General features: G+C 49.6%; 3 protein-coding genes across 5 annotated transcripts; 2 read left to right on the top strand and 1 right to left on the bottom strand.

Moving 5' to 3' along the window:
• Positions 1–428: 428 nt before the first annotated feature.
• On the bottom strand, positions 429–8,074 carry SPATA2 (spermatogenesis associated 2). Its single transcript, XM_087749674.1, has 3 exons — positions 7,708–8,074; positions 4,333–4,758; positions 429–2,553 (listed from the first exon to the last, which is right to left on the bottom strand). Exons 2-3 carry the CDS (start codon positions 4,648–4,650, stop codon positions 1,300–1,302), a joined length of 1,572 nt encoding a protein of 523 aa, XP_087605800.1. The 5' UTR covers positions 4,651–4,758; positions 7,708–8,074; the 3' UTR covers positions 429–1,299.
• A 407-nt stretch (positions 8,075–8,481) lies between these two features.
• On the top strand, positions 8,482–16,098 carry RNF114 (ring finger protein 114). 3 transcript variants are annotated; one of them, XR_015702941.1, is made up of 7 exons: positions 8,482–8,675; positions 9,358–9,508; positions 10,595–10,701; positions 11,456–11,570; positions 12,377–12,484; positions 15,104–15,268; positions 15,621–16,092. XR_015702941.1 is itself a non-coding variant. In XM_087749693.1 (6 exons), exons 1-6 carry the CDS (start codon positions 8,542–8,544, stop codon positions 15,110–15,112), a joined length of 624 nt encoding a protein of 207 aa, XP_087605819.1. In that variant the 5' UTR covers positions 8,482–8,541; the 3' UTR covers positions 15,113–16,098. The 3 variants fall into 3 exon arrangements, 2 of the variants coding, with proteins under 2 accessions (XP_087605819.1, XP_087605818.1); XM_087749693.1 differs by having other exon boundaries at positions 15,104–16,098; XM_087749692.1 differs by lacking the exons at positions 15,104–15,268; positions 15,621–16,092 and adding an exon at positions 12,707–14,711 and having other exon boundaries at positions 8,487–8,675.
• A 3,037-nt stretch (positions 16,099–19,135) lies between these two features.
• Positions 19,136–22,254, top strand: SNAI1 (snail family transcriptional repressor 1). The gene is made up of 3 exons (XM_087749893.1): positions 19,136–19,254; positions 19,819–20,322; positions 21,565–22,254. Exons 1-3 carry the CDS (start codon positions 19,176–19,178, stop codon positions 21,744–21,746), a joined length of 765 nt encoding a protein of 254 aa, XP_087606019.1. The 5' UTR covers positions 19,136–19,175; the 3' UTR covers positions 21,747–22,254.
• The last annotated feature ends 355 nt before the right edge of the window (positions 22,255–22,609 follow it).

The raw sequence follows: 22,609 nt of genomic DNA, 5'->3' as shown, positions 1-22,609 counted from the left end.
CAGATAAATAATATTATCCGATTCACATCCATAACTGATGGGTTTACTTTAACAGGAGTCACAAATGAGCTCTGATTTTTAACCAGGCCAGTGCTTTACTTGCTGGACTACACTACAGACTTCGCAGTGGATTTGGAAGCAAGCATAACATTTATACTTACAATTTCCATAACCACAAAGGAAAAGCGTGCACTGAGAACCAAAATCCTGCGATTCTTAGACAAGACTCCACTTAGGCTAGTCATAGCCTTATCAGAGGGAAAAAAACGTCAGATTAAAAACCAAAAATTGATCAGAGCCAAGAACATCAGTCTGCCACAGTGACTATAATAAGCTATGAAATACAGTACAAGGAAAAACAAAAAGTCACCTGAACAAATAACCCAGAGAGACTTCATAGTTATAATGATTTTACCACTTTTAAGAACTCAACATATTAAATATTTATTAAAAATAAACTGTTTCCAAATTACCTATTTACAGTACAAAGAACAGTACTTAATACATGTGCAACAGAAAGTAAAGAAAATTAGTACTTATCTGGAAGGACAACACTCTAGGCATAATTTAAGTGACATGAATACAGGTTCACCTTTTTAAAATACCATACAGTAAAAACCAGTAGGATGATGTTGGCAACACCAGAAAATAAAGCACGTATTGTCCAGATTCCGATTATATAAGCTTGAGATAAACAACTGGGAGATAAAGGGAGAAGGAAGAAACATAAAGACGAAAGGAAGAGAGGCTGTGGTGTTTGCATTTTGGAGATCAAGAAATGCAGACACACTTCAAAAAATAGTCCTTGTTGGCAAAACAAGCCATTCACATATTCCTTGCACATTTTAAAGTCATACTTTATCAAAAACCGGCAGTAGCTTCATCACTCAGAAAATGAGAATCTTAATTTTTAGATTTTATTTTCAAGCCTTGCGTGGTTTTATTTGGGCAAGGAGATGACTGCAATGTAACAGAGAGGTGCGATGTCACTTTTCTAAAATGCAACAGCTGCCAAGTTTTAAAGAAAAATGTGCTCTTCTCCCCCATTTAAATTGAAAAGTAATGATCATTTAGGAGTTACCTAAATTATAGCAGCATGAAATCTAATGTATCTGCAGCATCCATGAAGCCACAAAAATCAAGAACTGGCACCTGATCACTGAACCATGGTTCCAAGCATTTGGACATGTCATTTGTGTAAGAGGTCAGTGTATTTTCTTATCGGTGGAGTCAGTACATTAGTTAGGATAGCCCTTTCCCCTCCCCCTTTCCTTCCCCTCCAGAACAGACTAATCGAGTCTATCTATAAACTACATGGGACAGCTGGGACGATTTATAGTTTAACTGATTGTTAGGCATGAATCTGTGAAGCTCGCTTTTTCTACAGCAGGGATCGTAATAGTAAGCATTGAGGCAAGTGTCACATGAGACTTTTGAGCAAAACGTGCAAGTGTTTGCAGCTCCAGATCGGTTACAAAAGCCGCAGCGCGAGGTGCCTGAAGGTTTGGATTTTGAACTGAATTGAGCAGCTCTCTCTTGACTCTGAGTCTGTGATGTGTACTGAGATTTCTCCCTCAAAGCAGACGCAGGAGACAAGCCATCATTTGGAAGTGGTTTGATTGAGTAGGTGCTCTGTTTCACTGGTGGATATTCCTGCCTAGAGTTGAATAGATTGTCACACTTTTGGCAAACAGAAGTGCCACAAGGTACGCCACAGTTTTGGCACTTGAGGGAAGCTGTCTCTTTGGCTAGGTGGGTGCGTTTGTGGTAAACAGGGTTGGCATCATTTTTTAACAGCCATACATCAGGCTTAATAGCTTCTTGTCTTTTAAAATTTAACATACTTCTAGAATCAGGATCAGTATATAAATCTAAGTCCTCTTGAGCGGAAAAATAGGAGCTGTAAGGGACATTTGTTCTTAGCATGCCGTTGTGATGAGATGAAGTTGGCAAGAATTCATCTGAACACCCGTGTGGGGAGCTCGACATTGTCAGAAGAGAGGGTGACGGACGGATAATTTCATCTTTAATGTCGTCTTCCGCATCAACTAAAATTGGTTCTTTCCTGAGACTCAGTGAGCTCATCAACGGCGGTTTCTTACTTTCCCAATAATTATCATATGTGTCCACTGATTTAGAAGGCTTGCTCACCTTTGGCTTGAAATAATCTTTAGAGGCCCGTTCACTTGCTGATTTCTGGAGTACCATTCGTGCCATGGATGTGTTTAAGTTTTCTTTGCACTCTGCACGCCGTTTCATGGCTTCTGAGCAGCCTCGAACATCTTCATTGCTATTTTTTCGTTCATTTATGACATCAATCTCTGAATAACCTTTATCCTTCACTTGCAAGTGAATTTCAAGAAGCTGCTCACATTCCACTTTGGCCAAATAGAGTTCAAATGAAACCATTTTCACTTGAATGGCATCAACCTGCTCTTTGAGCTTATACATTGTTCCCAGTTCTTGGACATAGCCCATGTAGTTCAAAATCTGCCTTACATCATCTTCAGTTAGAGCAGACTTTACATAATAAACAAAGGGTCCAGTGTAGGTCTAAGGGGGGTGGGGGGGAAATAAAAGGAAAACTAGGTTACAAATTCAGTGGTGGACTAGATGTTCAGATAATTCAGTGACAGATACTATATAATTAAATAGAATAATAACGACAGCAAACACATGAAACTCCCATGGCAAGATGAACTCCACTTCTGCATCCCTCCTGTTCAGCAGATGGAAATTCTGCATGAGGCAAATTCAAAGTAGGAGAGTTTTTATTCAAATTGAAATCCTGATTAGCATAATGTCCTCCCTGCTGATTTAAATTACTACGCTATACACTGACATTAACTTTTATGCATACCAGACATGTTTGCATTTACAAGCAAGTCTACCATGAAAGGTAAAAAGGCACAGATTTCATATATTGCCCCTGGACAGGGCCTAGCTAGAGATAACAGGAACTCAGAACTACTGCGGGAGTACCAAAGTCCTCTTCAATTCAGCTTTAAATATACCTGAGGCGCACACTTTTTTGTGTACTATTACTATGCAATTTCAAATGTCCGTTTTATTTAATTTTATATTAGGTCAAGAACTTCCACTAAAAAAGCCCCAAAAACAAAGATATGAGTTTGTGCGAGTTGAAATATCCTTAGCATCTGGCATACCCGAGGCATGTTCTTAACCCAGTTCAAACTGTTTTGGATTGCAGGCAAGAGTAGCCTGCCCATCACACCCTTGTATAGAACAGGTACTGGATCCACAGTGCACAGCCAAAGTCAGTATCGGCAGTGCAGCGAGAGAGATCCTCCATAGATCGGCCAACATTTCAAAGGCCGGAACTTAAGCATAATGATGAAGATTTACGGAAGGATCTTGAAGAAAGGTAGTTTCCCCTTGAGGAAACAGAGAACTCTCAAATGTCCTATTAATGCTCAAATTCTCTGCTAAATAGCAAAATAATGTCTTTCTAAGAAAAACAAACAAAAATACCCATCACTAGTGCACACAACCTGCAAATGACTTTAGACACCTATACCAGCAGTGTTTTCATCCAGCTTTCAAGTCTCAAAACTGTTCTTGTAAGTCACCTGCAGCATCCATTACTGAAATGCTGCAGCAGTTTTGAATAGGCATATAAGAACAGGTAAAAGATAAAATAGAAAAATCAACAGCAGAGAACTCACTAGCTGACTTCCAGCACCCAAGCCGAGCAATATACAAGTTCCTACTTTTCCCTCTGAGATCCTGGCATAGGTAAACAATTTGAAAGTACGTTAAAATCAAAACTTCATGAATTGAGAACTGATAAGCAGATAAAAGATATTTTGGAAACAATTCTTTCATAGAAGTTCCTTTACCATTATCATATAACTTGTGGGAACCTCAGCAAAGCACCCACTTGGAAGCACGCATTGGTTGTTAGTACTTGTGCTCCATTAATAGCTGTTGCAAGACAAAAATCAAACTTAGAGCAAGCTTAAACGCAACTTGACCACTCACCCTAGTGAAAGCATCTCCAAGCAGAAGTTAAGACACTGTAGCAGGGTAGGCTGAACAAAAACCTTAAATAAGCTCTTCCTCTATTTCATGGTTACATTATAAATGCAGGCAGTACTTGTAGTTCTGCTCTTGGGATAATCTCACAAGCACAAATTTCACCTATTTTACATAGAAACTTTCCAATGGCTTCTGTTTACCAACTGTATATAGACAAATATATAACATGCTAATAGGTGGGAAAAAAAAGTCTTTACAGGAAATGCATGAAATGTGTTAAAAGAAAGAAAAACAAATCATGTTCTCACTATGGCCACACATAAAACATCTTACCTTAATATTTTTGAACTCCTTTTTCCAGGGGTAAAGAAAGAGATTAATTCCAACTGTCTCAAGCATCTTGAATGCATTATGGAGAGAATGTAAACTTGAGGATTTCACAGATCTCAGTGAGTTTTCAGCCATGTCGTAAAATTTTATCAACCGGAATCTATAAAAGGGATCAATTTTGGGAAGGCAAAGTAAGGCTGCCGCTGCCACTCGCAAATACTCATCATTAATAGGACGCTGCTTGTTGTCAGAGGCATTCAGTTTGCATTCATGGAACTGTACATACTTCCTAAATAAATCGTCTTTATATTTTGTATCCATTGAAATCAGTTTTTATCTCGCACTTGGGCAGCTACCTCGTCTCTTTCATGGTTATTCGGCAGTAGGTTGATTATCTGGCATTAAGAATCTTCCGTAATGGCAATGCTTCTGGAATAAAAATTGAAAACAAAGACAAGTCATCACAGTTGCATAAATCCCAGATGTCCACAGCATCTATCTGCTTCACAGGATTCTATAAAATGGTTCACAGAGCAGCAGCTCCCAGAACAGCCTCTTTCGGTTTCTGAAAAAGGGCGAGAGTCTACAGAAATGCTGTTGTCCTGCTTTTCACTGTCATTCTCTACTCCTCTTCCAGTTATCCGCCTAAAACAGCACAACAAACCTACATCGAGCAAGGCAGGGGGAGTTTGATATAATAAAGCTGGTGTAGTCTCAAGCCCAGACTGAGGGTTCCTTGGCTTAGTGAACCAAGGCAAAAGTAACTCACAGCAAAAAACTGAAAGAAGCATGAGTTTTTAGGGTCCCTTCTCTGTGTTTTATTTTGCCATTTCAGTTCAAGCAACTTACACAAACATTATTTAAATCAGTCACTGTTTGGTGTTTTGGTTTTTTTTTTTTTTTTTTGCCCTGCACAGTGACATAAAGATTAAAAAAATCCCACAAAGAAGTTTCATTTTGCTCAATTTGGGAAAACATCTCCTTTTTTTTTGTTTTGTTTTTTCCTCTAGCAGCACAGGACTGCCCATAGACTGAGCAGATTAATTAACTTTGCCTTCCTATTTCTAACATTTTCTAGGCTTTTGACTGCCACTCACATTCCACCTGCTGGCACACCCAGGCCATCCCTGTGCTGGGAGAGCTCTGCAGCCATCCTACAGAGAACAGACTCCCCTGAATGCTGCAAAGTACAGCCAAAGTTTCAGCTGAATGCTGGCAGCTGCAAAGAAGATTGTAATCTTTTCAGCAAAAAGCGACACCTGCCATTTTTAGCTGCTTTATTAGACCAGAGCAAAATCATTCTGTTTTTACATCATGTGCATTTTTGTTTGCAGGGATAGTTGCTTTTAGGTATATACTGATCTACATTTTCACCTCACTGAGGTCACATAGTACACAGAAAAAGCTGGTGACAAAAGAAGCTTCCCAATGCTAATTTACCAAAACCAAGGTAATTAACAGGCCAACGGGCTGCATCTTGACTGCCTGAGGAACTTAGGATCAAAAAGCAGACCACAGGCTTTGTTTTTTTAAATGAAAATGCAATCTAGCCCTTACGGACTTCCCAACCGTGCACCAAGGGGAGGAGAGGCGGGGGAAATCAATGCACTGTTTCGGTTATCGTCAGTCTGAAACAGCACTTTAGAAAAGATTTTCCACCCAATATTAATTGCAGCTGCTAGAATACTGATCAATGCCCCCACACGCTCCTGTTAAAATGAAAACCACTGTTAAGAGCAAAATTAACCGAATGAAAGGAGCCATAACACAAAATACATGGGGTGGAGGGGAACCCACAAACCAACAACCAAGAGGCCAGGAAAACAAATAAACATAAAAATCAACAGCCTAGCAGTTAATATTACTTGATGAAAGGCTGCACTTAATGACAACCCCATGAGGGAAAAGTTAACTAGCAGTTCAATTTCTGCTCAAAGGCACATTGCTCTCGGTCTTTCCACAGTCAGAAATTGCACTGATGTCAAGAGACAAGCTGTGAATCACAGGCAATGTGGAGTTCTAAATTAACCTCCGAGCATAAGGGACAGGAGTAAACCCCTCTCTCTCCCCAGATCTTTCCTCCTTAAGTTGTGCAAGATGAAGTCTGTGGACAAAGACAACAGAATGTCTGTTCCTTAGCAAGAAGAGCTCCGTGAGAGAATTTCAGAAAAAGATCTTTGTCTGGCACATCAGCAATGCATGCCCAGGACAAGGAATGATCCTGTACTGACAAGGAGCTGGATTAACTATTACAGATCTTCCACCTCCACGGTTAATAACTACTAAACAAAAGCTCTTGGTTACATGTACGAGACATCAGGATTAGGAAAGTCCCCAAATGAAAGTCCTTCATCAAGGCCCTACGGACTGTGACACTCAAAGCCACCGCCAGCTCCAATTTCGACTTGTGGTTTGTACACAAGCCGGAGTTTACAGAGCTGAAAGGCAAAAGACGACAAACCAAGCATGCCAGCAAGCCACCGCAGAGCTGCTCCTCCACACGCAGAGCTTCCAGAAGCAAAACATCCCCTTCCCAGGCAGCCCACCCAGCACCAGGCAGGCTCCGAACAGCCAACAACCATGGTTACAAGCCTCGACAAAAACCTCAATATGTGAGCAGGCACAGATAAATATAGTTTTAAGAAACACACTGCCTGGCAGAACAGATAAGATAACAAGGCAGTTTTGCTGCAAATTATTGACCGAAAACCTCAAGATTTCATGGAGATGTGTGAACAGTAAGTTCTGATCCGAGTCTAGTTTCTGCTGGTGAGATAAGAAAACATTTCTATCCATCTCCTGGGTCAAAACCTCAGCTGAGGGAACCGGCCCCTCTGCCTGGCAGGGCACCGTCACGCCTTCACAGCAACAGGAGAGAAACAGGACAGGTACAGCCTTCTCCTAACCCGCGCGCTAAGGGGACCAGAAACGCCAGGTTTTCACCACACATTTGACAAGAAAATTAACCCGAATACAAAGGCTGTACCATTAAGGCACAAGAGCACACGCGTCGCTGAGGGATTTCGGACCGTAAAACGCGGGAGGAGGAGGGAACAACACACGAATTAACGCCCGCTGGAGCCGTGTCGCTCCCCGGCTCTCACGGAGGCACCTGTTGCAGAGACGCCCAGCCCGGCCGGGAGGACGGGACGCGGCCCCGGACACCGCCTGCGCCTCCCCGGCCTGAGCGGCACTCGCTGACGGCCGAGCCCCGGGCCGGCTCCCTCCAGCCTCCCGCCGGTAACGGGGCGCAGCGCCCGCCGCCGCCCGCCCCGAACCCGCCGCCCCCGCCCCTCGGCAGCCGGCGCTGCGCCCAGGGCTTGCAGCCCGGGCGGGCGGAGCCCCCCCCTCGCCCCGCGGGCCGGGCCCGTCCCTCACCGCTCGACACCGGGCCGCGCCTGCCGCCCGGGACCCGCCGCCGCTCAGCCGGAAGCGCCCGGTGACCCGGATGCGGAGCACGGACCCCTCGGCCCCTCAGACGCTCCCACGACGCCCCGGTAGAGGCCACCCCCCCGAGGGGCTGCCCGCTGGCCAGCGGCGGGGCACGCCCGCCCTCACGGCTCGGCCTACCCGGCACCGGCCCGGGGGCTGCCGGCGGCCAGCGGGAGGGGGCGGCTGACAGCGGCGCCCCGGAAGTAGATGGCGGGGGAGGGCGGGGCACCGCCTCCTGCCGCTGGGAGCGCTTCCGCCCCCTGACGTCAGCGGGGCGGGCAGTGAGGGGGCGGGGCGACCTCCTCCGGGCCCGCCCGGCGCGGGGGGGCCGCAGGCTGAGGGGCCCCTTCCGGGCCGGGGACCCCCGGGGCTCAGGGAGAGGCGGCGGCCGATGGGGCCGGCGGGGAAGGGGAGCAGGCCACGACGGCAGGGTCGGCCGGGGGTGAGGGGGGCCAGGGCGGGCAGCGCCCGGGGCCCGCCTCGGCCCTCGCCCCTGCGCTGGGCTGCTGTTGAAATCACCGTTTCCGCGGGCGCGGTGCAGCGGCGCTGCCCGCTCTCCCTCCCCCGCCCCGCTGCCCCCAGCCCCGGCGCGGGCCCCGCCACCGCCGCCACGCACCGGCGCCCCGGGGGCGGGGTAGCACCGGGCCACGCCCACATAGTGCCACGCCCGTTGCGCGTGGCCACGCCCCTGTGGGCGGTGTCTCGTTGCGGGGGCGGAGCTGCGCCTGCGCACGGGCCTCGCCTGGGTTGGCTGGCGGGGCGGGGCGCGGCGGCGGCAAGATGGCGGTGGCCGGCGGTGGCGGCGGCGGCTCTTCCCGCTCCCCGGAGCGGCGGCAGGACCCGCTGTCCCGCTTCACCTGCCCCGTCTGCCTGGAGGTGTACGAGAGCCCAGTGAGAGTGCCCTGCGGACACGTGTGAGCGGGGGCCCGAGGCGGCGGCGGCGGTGGTGGTTTGGGGCCCTGTCGGCGGGAGGGGAGGGGAGGGGAGCGGAGCGGAGCTGGAGCTGGAGCTGGAGCTGGAGCTGGAGCTGGGGGCGCAGGCGCCTTCCTCGGCTGGGGGCTGTGAGGCCTTGGGAGGGAGCCGGGGCTCGGTTGCCCCTGCCCTCCCCTTTCGCTCCCTCTGGAGCGGGGCGGGCCGGGAGGGGCAAGGCCGCCGCCTGCGCGGCGGGGGCTGGGGCCCGGCGGGGGCTGGGGCCCGGCGGGGGGAGATGGGGTGAAGCCGCGATGCCTGAGGACGAGGGGGCTCCGCGGGCAGCCCCGCTCCTCAGCAGCGTCTTATGGGTGGCCTGGGGCTTCCCTGAAAGGAAAAACAAAACAAAACAGACCGAGCAGGGGAAAAAGCTAATATTCTTTCATTTTCGATTACTTTGTCTCCTGAAAGATGTGGAAACCGAGGGAGCAGAGCACTCCCTGAAGGTTAATGACACTAAGTATAACGAGCTGGAATCCTTCCTTCATACACAAGTGTCAACAGGCTGCTGTTGTATTAGCTATAATTTCTCGAGACTCCGTTATCACTTAGGGCAGAAGACATGGATATTTATGCTGCGTGTCCGGCAGGGCTGTTCTCACCACCTACTCTTTTTCCCCCCCCCAGCTTTTGCACTCTGTGCCTGCAGGAATGTCTTAAGCCGAAAAAGCCAGTCTGTGGTGTCTGCCGCAGCACCCTGTCGCCTGGTAGCAGAGCTCTGGACTTGGAAAAGCAAATTGAAATGACAGAAACCACTTGCAATGGCTGCAATAAAAAAGTATGAAAATATTTGGAATTTCAATGCATGAGGTGTGCCTGCTTGGCTGTACAGCTTAGAGGGAAATAAAGTGCTTGCTCCAGCTTTCTGCAGAATCAGATCAAAACATTTGTTCTGATAAGTGCTAAAAGATATTTTATATCTTTATATCCAAACGTTGGCGCTCTTTCCACAGTTGTTTGTTGTTACCTCTTCGGGAAGTGAATTCCAAATGAAAGATACTGACTTTAAAATTATAGTAAAATAGTGCTTCTGCAGTTGCTTCTGTGAGCATGTCTCTGCAGAAGGAATGTTGTAATGAAACAGTGGATGTGGGTTTTAGATAGTGATCTCTTTGGCTCTTAAACAGAAATTTATTTGCTTTGTTTGAAATAGTTGGGTCAAAGTTGTCTTACATAGGTGGCAGATTCCATAGACTTATTGTTTGTTAGTGTCCTGCATGTTGAATACCTGCATGGCATCCTTCCTGTCATTTCCTTTCTCCTTGTAAAGTTGGGCTTCTTAGCGTTAATTGAATGTATAAGAAAATATCTCAGCAGATGGCAAAGCAACAAGAAAAGGATAATTAGACACGCTAAGGTGAGGGTAACAGTTCAGTTAGTTTTGCTTTTTATTTCTGGGTAGTGTCTTCATTCCAGCTGATAGAAAACTGTAGTGCCTTGAATTACAGATTGCCTTACTGTAAATTTGAATTTTCATTAATGGGACTGAACAACTAGCAATCAGTCTACACCAAGACCTATACTAAAAGCCAAATTATTTTCCATACACTGTGTCTTCTCAGTGACCAGGTGAACTGGCTTTATATGAAGCATTTTTTTTTTATACTATAGTATAGGTTAAGAAAAATGAGCTGTCCTGAACAGTGTTGTACTTGTAAAATATTACAGGCAGCAAAGTTACAGGTTAAGTAATCTATAATCGCAAAGCTTTCCGCCTCACCAGCTGAAGTGTTTTGATTTTCCTGCTTTAACACTATCTGCAGAAAGCCGCTTTGTTTTACGTGTTTACCGCTTCTGCTTAGAAGCATAGAAGTAACTGCAAGTAGTTTAAATTAACCTTGCTATGCAATTGTTGCCTGCACAGATGTATCTCTCAAAGATGCGTAGCCATGCAGCTTCTTGTTCAAAGTACCAGAATTATATAATGGAAGGTGTGAAAGCTGTAACTAAAGAACCACTTCACAACACCAGGTAACGAGCTCTTCTCTGGAAATACTTGGGGTTTTTTGTCACAAAAACAGGGCTGTTACTGATTAATTGTTATAAAATCTCAATTTTGATTCTTCTGAGAAGAAGAAGAATCTTTTAAAGAATTTAACTGCATTATGGGTTTTCATGCAAATGGTAGAACTTTGGAGTAAAAGCAGACTTTACCTCTTTGCTCCGTTTGGGTATTAATTGTTTTAATCCTTTCATGTTGTTAAAAACTAAGCCTTAATCCTGCATCTGACTGCACAGGCAAGCTGTTCTGCTTTCTACATAGTCTGTGCACTAGACATCTTAAAGATCAGGTTACTCAGTAGAAGTACCTATTTTTTAAATAAAAACTTTATCCTTCTGTCTCTTGGTTGTAGTAACTTAAAATGAAAGGAAGCCAGAATTGATTGCAGTGCGCTCCTCTGCATTGTAGCATACTGGGTGGTACCTTGTGCATTTAAAAAACAACAAAAAAAAAGCAATATGGTAAATGGCATTTGTAACATTTGTAGAAGAGCTCCCATTCTCTGTTAATATGGATGATATTAAGAGTTTCTTAAGCTATTGTGAGGAATTAAAAAGCTGACTCTTAAAATTAGCTTGTCTTAATGGCATAGAATAAGACTATTGCTTTAAATTATTTGTATTCTTAAGAGCTGGTAAGACAACTTTTGAGTATTGAATCCTAAAGCTTTTAGGTTTAACTTTCTTACAGTGATACATAACCTCTTTTTCTCCCCCCAACCAGGAACTTCCCAAACCGCTTTACCTTTCCTTGTCCGTATTGCAGCGAGAAAAACTTTGATCAAGAAGGACTAGTTGAACACTGCAAAACATTGCACAGCATGGATGCAAAACAAGTGGTAATAAAAAGTCTTGGTGCAAGAATTGCAATGAAGTCTAGTCTTAAATCCCTTTGAAACAATGAATTAGAGACTTACTCTTAAAGTTAAGTACATATTTATAATTACTCCTGTTAAAGTCAAATGTGGGTATGCTGTTCATGCTTTTAACTTTTACATAATTTTGATGTTGGTTTTCGATACATTTTCTGGAGGTGACTAGCCTCTATTCCTGTTGCAGCTGGGTCACGTCTTCCTTTCATATTTGAAAAGTGGCAGACATTCAAAGTTAATTCGGCACAGTGACAAACATAAAATTAATAAGATAGAATTTCAAAAAGATGTCAGGCATTTAATTTTCCCCTCTGCTGTTTTCAGCGAGAAGATATTATAAACCATTGGGAAAAATGCTTCCAAAAAGTAGTGTATCATTCTAGTAATCTTTATCTGCTGATACCCCCTGTCATACAAAAGGAATTGCAAAACATGGAACTGAATTTGAAACTTTCACTTTTCTGGGAAGTTTGGCTGAAATCTTCTAAAGCAAACAGCTGTAGTCAGTTCTGATTTTCAGAAAGCAGAGAGAAGAGTAAGCCATTCTAGTTCAGAGGTCTAAGACCCGAACTGAAATTATTCGGGGTTGTCCGAGGCTTTTGTCTTAAAAGTCCCAGCAAACTAATTGACATCACTTTGCATATAGAATAGTGATTGTCACATACCTTGAACTTCAATCTTCCATGCTGTCTCTGTCCTGCCCTTCCTACTGTAGATGTTAAAGCACTTAACCATTGGGGCTTAATTGGTTTTTTGGGTTTTTTTTCTTGAAGGTTTGCCCAATTTGTGCCTCAATGCCATGGGGAGATCCAAATTACAGGAGTGCTAACTTCATGGAGCACCTTCAAAGACGACATCGCTTTTCGTATGATACTTTTGTGGTATGTGTTTTCTCACCCTTGGAATACAACCTGGTGACTCTTAAACCCCAGCTTTTTTACATAGCTGCTACTGTGAAATCTCATCCGTGCAGATGGTGTCATGAGAGAAACTGGATTATTGGCAAGTCAAAGGAAGGGGCAGCTTTTTTCTGTTCTTATTTGGTGTTGTGTTAACCAGCGTGGCTGTTGCAGTAAAAGAATTTCTGTACCCTTTGTTCATAGGATTACGATGCTGATGAAGATGATATGATGGCACAGGTTTTGATGCGTTCTTTGCGGGATAAATGAACCAACTAGAAGATTAACTGTAAAACCAAGCTTCCATGAGGGGGAAATGCCCAGCATCCTCGCACTTCTCCCTGTACATCCCAAGATGAACTCAGGCATCCAGAAATACGGAAGACTTTTTAATCCCTATCTCAGTTTCAAATCCTGGTTTGATATTTCTGTAACACTCTGTCTTTTGTTAACATGGTCTATGCCATTCAACCCTGCCAGCCTAATTTTCTTACTTGCTTCCCACAAAGCTTAATTGTAGGTCCACATGGAGGAGACACATCTGTTTACCTATGCCTAGTTCTTGGTTCCTTTTGCAGGTGTGTTCATTTGACTGTCTAAAACCAAAGCCATTCCAAATGGAATGGCCTGAACTAGTTAATAAATATCTCTTCCCAGTCTCATTTACATATCTTAAATGATAGTACGAGAGGTGTATTTGTAGCTCTGTTTTCCTTTAGTGAGACCTCTAGGTGCTAACTGTAATCGTCAGACCAGCTCTCATTTAAAGTGACCTATGATGCCTGTGATTTTGTAATGTTTCCCAGTGTTTAAATTCTTATATGCAGCCTCTCAACTATATGGAAAACACGTCTTCAGCATGAGTCTTCAAACTACAAACTTTCTTAGCAAGTCTTTGCACCTGTGTAAGCAACTGGTTCAAAATATTTTAGTTCTATGCATGATTGTTACTTTCTTCCATACTTTGACCATAATTTCTAGCCTGGAGAATAAACTTCAATGGTGGTCTTAGTTAAAAATGATGCATTTTAACTATCTTAGCAAATATTAATCATATTTGCTGGCTGTATGATTAAATTGGTGTTTTTGAAACTGGTTTTCTAGTGACTTTAAGCCTTATGCTGATAGGGGAATTCAGAAGCTTTTTTTCAATACCTCTGCTTTCTATTTGAACTAAAATGTTCGTATATATTCCTAGTTTTTCCATCTCTCAAGGCAAGCTGGTAGCAAAACTTACCAATCATTCATAGCACTTGCATAGCACTACCTTTCTGCTTTGCAGATTTTGACAGGTATTTTGAATTCCTGTTCTTCATTTAAGTGTTGCTCAAGTAGCTGAAGCTGTACTTAGATTGTTTTCCATATAATATTATATGTAGAGTATGCAGGTATAGCCGTCAAAGAAAAAGTGAAATGTAACCCAGAAAGCGGGATGACAATTCCAGTACATGGTAAATGGATATTGTATAGTCAAGTCTACACTATTACTGTAGAGATTCCTTTTTAGTTTAACATTTTCATTAACTGCACACTCAAGATGCTGAGATCTAATGATCTAAGACACCTGACCAGAACTTGTAAATCACAGTAGTGTTGAGATGTCTAGTCTAATTTAAGCATGTTTAATTGGAGCAGTGGACCTGCACCACCACAGATTTGAGTACTAATTAATTTATTTGACGAGTCAATATCATCGCACTCTGCAGACTGCAGCATAGCCTTACCCTTAAAACAATGAAACGCACCCCAGCTAAAACCTCTTGATTAAACTTTGTGTCCCGCCAGACTTCTAACATATTTAAGTTGAACTTGGTTTTGGTACGTTTTCCCCAGCTTGGTATGGGCTATTACAGACTCGGCCGTAAGTATCTGCTTGGTGACTGGAAGCTCAGTCTTGGGAGGCGGGGGGGAATCCCATGGTACTATGGAAAAAGTACTGTGTTTGGGGTTGGTTATTTTTAATGCTTGATCTGCAAAGAGATTACAGTGTATTAGTGGTTGGATGGGGATTTCTGGGATCTGGCTAGAATGCAGTTTGGTGATACCCACTGACCAGAATCTAGACTTCTGCTACTATTCTAAGTGCACTTCCATGCGATTCTGATAAAATGTTTAAGGAGCATTAGAAGCTTCCGATCAATTACTTTGTCATGTTTTTGACTTTTGAAGACAAGTTACAAATAAAAGTCATTTAATTTATAAAATCCTATCTTCGTGTCAACTCTTGTCACTTCCTCCTCGTGGTCCACATGTTTCATTTCAGCACCTCCCTAAAAACACTTCTTGCCGGCCCTGTAATGCTGCAGGGAGCACAGTAGACATCGAGAAACGCGGAGACTTCAACTTTTGGCTTCCATTAAATATTTTGTACTGATGAGCTGCAACATTATCTATAATCTTTCAAACAGGGGACCATGCAGGTTTTGAAAAACAGTTGAATACTCCTGCAAGCTGTAGAAACTAACGCCCCTAGAGTTTCTTGTTAAATCGGGAAAGTGTGACTGTCCAGCAGGGCTCTTCTGTGAAATCTTCACGGCTCCCATAGCTTGAACTCCTCTGGCTGTCAAGGTTGCGATGTTAACATCTGTCTGTTGTCCTCAGTTTAGGTAGCTCCAGATGAGGAGGTGACGGCTGGCTTGCAGCAGTGACCCGTCGGGAATTGCTCGTGCTGAGTGATTGCACCCTGTCCATGCAGACGCGTTCCTTGACTATACAACTCGGGTTTGATTCCCATCAATTTATTACTTGGGAATTATTTCACAGAAGGTACAGACCAAAAATATTGACTGGAAAATGCAGGCTAGTTCTACTTGAACTTTGATTATATTAGCGTACGAGTAAGAAGCAATGTCCTGGCACCTGCTAGCTTGATAAGAGCAGAATTCACAGTATGGCTTTCTGTGCTGTGAACCGCTCCGAGATAAACCTAGCCATAGGCTTCCCCTTACCCCGGCTGCTGAAGAGCTTTGTGTCTGTGCTGCTGACTTCATCAACTTAAATGCAAACGTGTTTACACACGCTGTGGTACGTCTTAGTATTTGCTGGTTGATTTAAAAGACATTCTGTTGCGAGGTGCGTGTGTTCTGTGTGTAGCCTTGATTCATCTCATTTTGTGCAGAAACTCGTGATGAAAAAAAAAAAAAAGCCTTGTTATGGAACAAGCTAGTCTGGGCTTCGAAATCCAGTGGAGCGTTACTGCAGAAGAGTGAAGTACTCTGCCAGAGCTGCTCTCACCTCGTCAGCAGCTGATCTCGTAGCCAGCAAATCCCAAGCGCCCATTGTTGGCGATAATGCAATCGGGCCACCTCGGACCTGTGAAATTCCCGGTGTCTGGCACAGGGAGTCGCCATTAGGATTAGCACAGAGGGAGAGGGACAGAATGGGAAGAGACAAGCTTTGCAGCTGAGCTATTTTTTTAAATTACTCTGTCTCTGCTCAAAGACTGGCTCTAATAGGTCTGATAAATCGTTGTCAGCATTAATTGCCTAACACAAAGGCATCGCTTCATGTGGAATTACAGCAATAAATCCCTCCGGTCTCCTTACACTGGGGGGATGAGATCTTGTAAAGGATCCCATCTATAATAAAGCATTAATGGTATATTCTGGGTCCTCATGTCACCTGACTGACAAGGGCACAGCAGATGTGCTTGGAGGCCTTTGCCCAGCTCTGCGGGACGGTCACTGGTCAGACCAGCGTAAGAAGGATTAACCTCTCACGCAATGCCAAGGCTGTGTTAAGTCACAGAAAAGCAAACGAGGGATGTGCTCGCAGTCCTAAAGCTTTTCTTTGGTTTAATTATACTAAAAATGACAGCGGGGCATTTGCCTGTTTTGGGGGTGGGTTTTCGTTTGTTTTTCTAATGCAGAGCTTCATGTTACAGTTGCATTGGTTCATGCTTTGTTCTTCAAAACCAACTCTTTTTTATGGGCAAACTACGTTATTCTCTAGATGATACAAACGAGGACTGTTGAAACCACTATGAAAACTTCCTTTTCCTTCCCTCCTCCTTCCCCAAAACTCCAGAAAATAGTCAGTGCTTAGTGAAAACAAGCAGTGTTGCTACAGGCATGGGTCTTTCTGGTTCTTCTCATATTTGTTCTGTCTTTACTCAGTACTCAGACACTGGGCTTCAAAAAAATAATACAGAGGAGGTCTTTGGGAGCTATTTTAATACCTCCGTTAAAGAGGTTCCCTTCCATTACCTGAGCGTAGGGGGAATAAACCCACCCTGGTCCCTGCAGCTGCTGAAGCGGTGGCCAGCACGGTGTGCGCTGACAGCAGAGGGAGGTCTTGTATTTTGGAGAGAACGGGACTGGTCCTTCCCGGCCCTGTGCTGGTCCCCGGCCCCTCCACTGAGCTCAGGGGCCTGCAGTGGGTTTCATGGAGCTTCTCCGGTCCCGCAGTGAGGGTGCACACCCCATCCCCACACCTCATGGCCAGAACTTGCCTTCGCCCCATCACAGTCTCCCTTGGCGGCAGGGGCTTTGCTCCGCAGTAGGATATTTGAGATGCTTCATGGAGCTATGGGGCCAAAGAAGGTAAAAAGAAGAATTTGCAGCAGACTTGCTGCTCTGGAGGTGGTTAGCGTGTGCCTGCAAGCTCCTTGGGCCAGTCCATGTGGGTCTGGGATGGGGCTGGTGGCAGGGCTGCTCTCGCCGCCCTGGGGCTCAGCAGCTGCCAGAGCCCAGTGCTCCGGTGCAGGGTGGGACAGCTGAGAAACCACTGCCATTTCCAGCCCGTGAATCATTGCAGAGCTTCCTCTCCCCTCCGGTCTCCTGCTCTCTGTCTTGTAGCTTGCTGGTCACAGGCACAGGCAGGTCAGGTCACTCTCTCCCTTGATCTTGATTTTTCCTCTAGCACATGCAAGTTTTTTCCACGCACAGTGGTTGGAACAGATCTGATTATTAACATTTCAGAAAGAACAGAGGAGCAGGCTTTGCTTCTTGAAAGAAAACCACCTCGTCGGGTTCCTCGTACAAGTGTCCCCAGCGTAACCACATCCGCGGCAGGTGGAGGAGCGTGGGGGGGCACTGGCGAGGCGCCAGGGGAGGCACCTGCGGCAGCACCCGGGCTGCTGCCCCCTGCACCGCGGGGTGCTGCACCCTTGGACCCCTGCGAGAAAGGGGGTGGACCTGGCCTCTGTGATTTGCATCCCCCAAGGCCCCCAAGGGGGCACGTTTTCCCCTGAACTTCAGGCCGATCCTGAGTTGTGCAGATAAATACCTGCTGGAAGCCATGGGCAATTCTGCAGCAAAGGAGGGACGGATCCAGCTCCAGAGCACGTGGCTGCAGGGGAAGAGTTTGCAAACGCATCTCGTCTCCGCAGGACTGCGTGTGGCTGGCAGGACAAGCTTCCCAAGCTGTTCTGCCCTGAGGAAAGACTGACAGGGAGCTCAGCCCCCTGCACTGCAGCTGTGCCAGTGGAAAGCTTTGCTCCCCACTTCTGCATTTCATGCGGGTTGTGGCTAAACAGTAACGTGTGGTCAGCGGCGGCTGGCGGAGCGGTGTGTGACGGCTGAGTCACGAGTGGCCCAGCTCCACGGACCCTTTTTCGAGTGGCAGGGCCGGGCGCTGGCTGGGAGCAAGGAGGCATTCCCAGCAGGTCCCGTTCCTCCTCCTCTCGCAGCCTCCCACCGCCAGCAGCTGTCATGGCCCGGAGCTGAGCGTGGCTCCTGCAGCAGGTGGCTGGACCCATGCCCTGAGCCCTTCCAGCAGGGAAATCCCCACGTGAGCCGGAGGGATGGGGCGAGCTGGAAGCCCGGGTTGGGCTTTTGAACTGCCAGGCCGGGGGAAGCACTCCGGCTCTGTTCCCCACTCCCCCAGCACCCGCTGGCAAGGCCTGAGCACCTTCCCGTGGGCACGCGTCCCCTGGGGAGCGGAAAGCCAAAGGGAGCGTGGGCCCCACTGGGGCTGTTTGACCCGCACTGCCGGGCCCGTGGGGAAGGAGTCAGGGGAAGGCAGGAGGGAAGAAAACCAGACGGCAGCTTGCTAGGGGAGGCTGCGCTGCCCGAAACCTGCCCGGCAGAAGGGAGAAGCATGTCCGGGCAGGTGCTCCTGACCCCTGGCTCGGGGAGGGAGTCAGCGAGGGCCGTGCTGGATCCATCCCGCTCCTCTGCAAGTCATTGCCTCTTCTCAGAGGATCAATAACCTGCGGTGCAACGCGCTCCCCCCCGCCGGGCTGCGTCCCGGCAGCGCTGCGGAGCGGCGGGGCACGGCGGCGGCTTGTCCTAATCTGCACCGCAGTGGGGCAGGGCCAAGGGCAGCCACGCGTGGGGGGCCCGGGGACCACCCTCCCGGCACTGCGCCTTCCTCCGGGCCCGCTGGGGAGGAGAGGCCGCGGGTCTGTCGCATGGCTCCGTGCCCTGCTTCCCTCGCTCGGCAGCAGCGGCCCCGGAGCCGGCAGCGCGGCCGCCCCGCCGGAGCGGAGCCCCGTGGGCACCCCCCCCCCGGCCCAGCCCAGCCCGGCCCGGCCCCCGGCGGCGGCGGGGCCGACACCTGCGGGGCCCCCGCCCCGCCCCGCCCCGCCCCGCCCGGCCCATTGGCTCCGGGCCCCGGGGGCGGCCCCGCACCGCCCTCCCCGCCCCCGCACCGCCCCCCCGGCCCCGGGCCCATATTAACGAGCGCGGCGGCGCGGCGGCCCGGCAGCGGGCGGCGGCACCGGGGCTGCAAGATGCCGCGCTCCTTCCTGGTGAAGAAGCACTTCTCGGCCAGCAAGAAGCCCAACTACAGCGAGCTGGAGAGCCAGGCCGGTGCGTGGACGGGGCGCGGCGGGACGGGCCCCGCACGTGGGACGCCCCGCGGGGTGGCGCGGGGGCTCGGTGCGGGACCCCCTTGTCGCCCCACGCGGGAGCGGGTGGGTGACTGACTTTGCGGGGATGTTTGTTTTCAATTCCGTGCATCTCGGGTGGGACGGGGCGCGGGGTCCCCCGTGTCCCGGGGTGTGGGGCCGCCCCCTGGTACCCCGGGGGGGGGGGCGGAGGCGCCGGGGGCTCGCCCACGGGCTGGGCAGGGGCGCGGGGTCTCCTTCGCCCCATCCCTCGCAGCAGAGCCCCCGTGGGGTGGGGGTCTCCTTTGCCCCGGGGTGGGCTGAGGCTCCGGGCCCCCGTGGGATGGGCTGGGGTCCCTTTGCCCCTCCGGCTCCGGGGTGGGGGACGCGGGGATCCCACGGGACGGCCTGGGGTCGGGTCGCATTGCCGCGGGGGTGGGCTGGGTACCCCGCTCCCCCGGGTGCGGAGCCCCCCCGGGGGTGGGTCGGGGCCCCCGTTCCCACGGGGAGCATGGGGGCCCCCGCTGAGCGCTGCCGCCTCCCGCAGTGCTGGCCGCCCCGCTGCTGTACGAGACGTGCCCGCTGCCCGTCATCCCCCCGCCCGAGGTCCTGGGCCCCGGTGCCTACTACCCGCCGCTGGTGTGGGACGCGGGGCTGCTCTCCAGCCTCTTCCCGGGCGGCCCGGGCAGCGAGGCGGCGGGCGGCGCGGCCCCCGCCCTGGACCTGACGGCGCTCTCCAGCGAGGAGGATGAAGGCAAGAGCTCGGGGCCCCCCAGCCCGGCCTCGGCCCCCGCCGCCGCCGAGCGCTTCCGCTGCGCCCAGTGTGCCAAGGCTTACTCCACCTTCGCCGGGCTCTCCAAGCACAAGCAATTGCACTGCGACGCCCAGGCCAGGAAATCCTTCAGCTGCAAGTACTGCGAGAAGGAGTACGTGAGCCTGGGGGCTCTCAAGATGCACATCCGGAGCCACACGCTGCCCTGCGTCTGCAAGATGTGTGGCAAGGCCTTCTCCCGGCCCTGGCTGCTGCAGGGCCACATCCGCACGCACACCGGTAACGCCAGCTCTCGCCCCTCTCCCTCCCTCCCTTATCGCCTCCCGCTTCCCAGCTCCGCAGCCCTCAGCGAATCGGCGGGCCGGGTGTTATCTGGGAAGATAAGCGCTTCCCAAACCCCCTTGGCACATCTCTCTAAAACATCCTTTAAATATCCTCTTGGCTGGAACCGAGTGCGGGGTCAAGGCTCAGCTCGTAAATCTGTGCCGCTGCTGCTGAGCCTGCCCGTCCGCCCATCGGCCGCGCTGTGAGGCCGCACGCTTCAGCTCAATTTCATAAATTGGGGCTATGAGATGGCTGCGGCGCTCCCTCCCTGTGCACCGCCATGCCCGAAGCATCCCTCCCTGCCCGCACCAAGGGCCCCGGGCCAGGCTCCCCAGCCGGGGCAGCACCCCAGAGCCGGCTGCCCATCACCGTGGCCTCCAACCCGCCACCCTGCCCGGTGGCGACGAGCTGAGCTCAAAGCATGCCCGCTGCCGAGGTGCGGCCCGGCGAGGCCTGCGGGCAGGTGCCGGGACCCCCCGCACCTGTTGGTGCGGGTCCGGGTGCCGCAGCTGCGGCCCCCCCCGGCCGCCCCTACAATGCATCCCCCGAGCATCCTTTGTGGGGCTGCGGGGACGGTGTAATTGTTACTTGGCACTGATTTCACACCCTCTTAACGTACTAAAGATGCTGGCTGAAGGAAGCCGGGAAGACTTAATTGTGCTTTCCAAATTGAGCATACGCATTTGTTTCCTCCAAAAGAGGCTTTCTGGGAGGAATTCGCCCTGGCCAGGCTTTTCAATGCGAGCCGGGCGGGAGAAGGGGGAGCGCGGGTCCGGCGGAGGAAATAGCTATACTGGCCCTGGCGCTGGCGCCTTCCAGCCGCTGCCTGCTATGATCTAATTAACACGTAGTGCTCGGCTTTCCTGCCTCTGCCAACGGGTCGCTTGGCTCCGGCCCGGAGACGAACCTTGTCTTCGTTTGTATGGGCAACCGCCTTGCTGCTTGCAGATGTTCCCAGCGTTAATTTTCCGTGGTTCGTAGGAGAGGTTTTGCTGGGAGTAGGAAATTCCCAAGCCCGCGGCTTTCCCCGGAGCGAATGCTGTACATACCTCGCCCGGCTTTCCCTCGGAACAATAACAGCCAGCACTTCTTTTCACTGTGCTCTTCACAAACTTTGGCTAATGAATGGCTCCTTCTTTGATATTCCCCATGTGTTGATGCACTGGTTAATTGGGAGCGTTTCTCTTTGTCCCACAGGTGAAAAGCCCTTTTCCTGTACACACTGCAACCGGGCCTTTGCTGACCGCTCTAATCTCCGAGCCCACCTGCAGACCCATTCAGATGTAAAGAAGTACCAATGCAAAACCTGCTCCCGGACTTTCTCCCGTATGTCGCTGCTCCACAAGCACGAAGAGACGGGCTGCTCCGGCTCTCGCTGAGGACTCGGCTCCCCCAGGCCTCTCACCACGCAAATACCTATATAATAACTAGTTTCTGTAGGAGTTAGTTTCCTCCATCGCCATCGCAGCGTGCACCGGGCCGGACGCAGCTACTCCGGCCCTGCAGACCCTCACACTCCTCGCTGGGTGCCTCCTGTGCGACGCGAAGGCCTGATCCTGATCCCACCCCGGCCTCTGAGGGGGCAGGATTGGACCCGGGGCACAGCGAGTGGCGAAGCCCGGGGGGCGCAGCCCCTCGGCAGGGGCTCGCGCTTGCCGCAGGCACTCAGCACCTTGCAGGGTCGGACCCTCACCCTGGCCCCACCGCCAGTATCAAACATTGCGACCATGTAGCTTGGGGGGGGTGCGGGGTGCGTGTGTGTGTGTGTGTTTGTGTTTTGTTTTTTTTTTTACCGTAACCACTTGGTAACTTTTAAGAACCAATATTTTTTTAATGAAGGACAAGACGTTCCCCCCCCGCCCCGAGTGTATATACCCCGCCTGTAGAAGGTGTAACTATGCAATAATACAGTATCCCAGTAGTTGTGAAGCAGCTGCTTCTCCCCAGCACAATGACAATTTGCAATGCCTGCGAGATTAACAGTGTCCATAAAAGGCACGGGTAGCCATTTCAAACACCAACCCTGTTTACAGAGCAGCTATGCACTCAAGCACCTGTTAATATGACTCTTAACAACTGCTTTTCAAGAGGACTGTGACTAATAGCAGGCACTTGTCACCGATACAATGGTGGCCTGTCCCAAGGCTGCCCATCGACAGGTGTGTGCCAAAAGCCCTATTTATGGGTATTGACAGGTGCCTCCTGAATGCATCTTTCTTTGGACATTGTTTTCATGGAATCA

This window comes from Nipponia nippon, unplaced genomic scaffold (genome assembly GCF_047370975.1).
Source record: "Nipponia nippon isolate SJK-2023a ecotype South Korea unplaced genomic scaffold, ASM4737097v1 scaffold_13, whole genome shotgun sequence".
Taxonomy (NCBI): domain Eukaryota; kingdom Metazoa; phylum Chordata; class Aves; order Pelecaniformes; family Threskiornithidae; genus Nipponia; species Nipponia nippon.
This window is presented reverse-complemented; position numbering and strand designations above follow the sequence as displayed.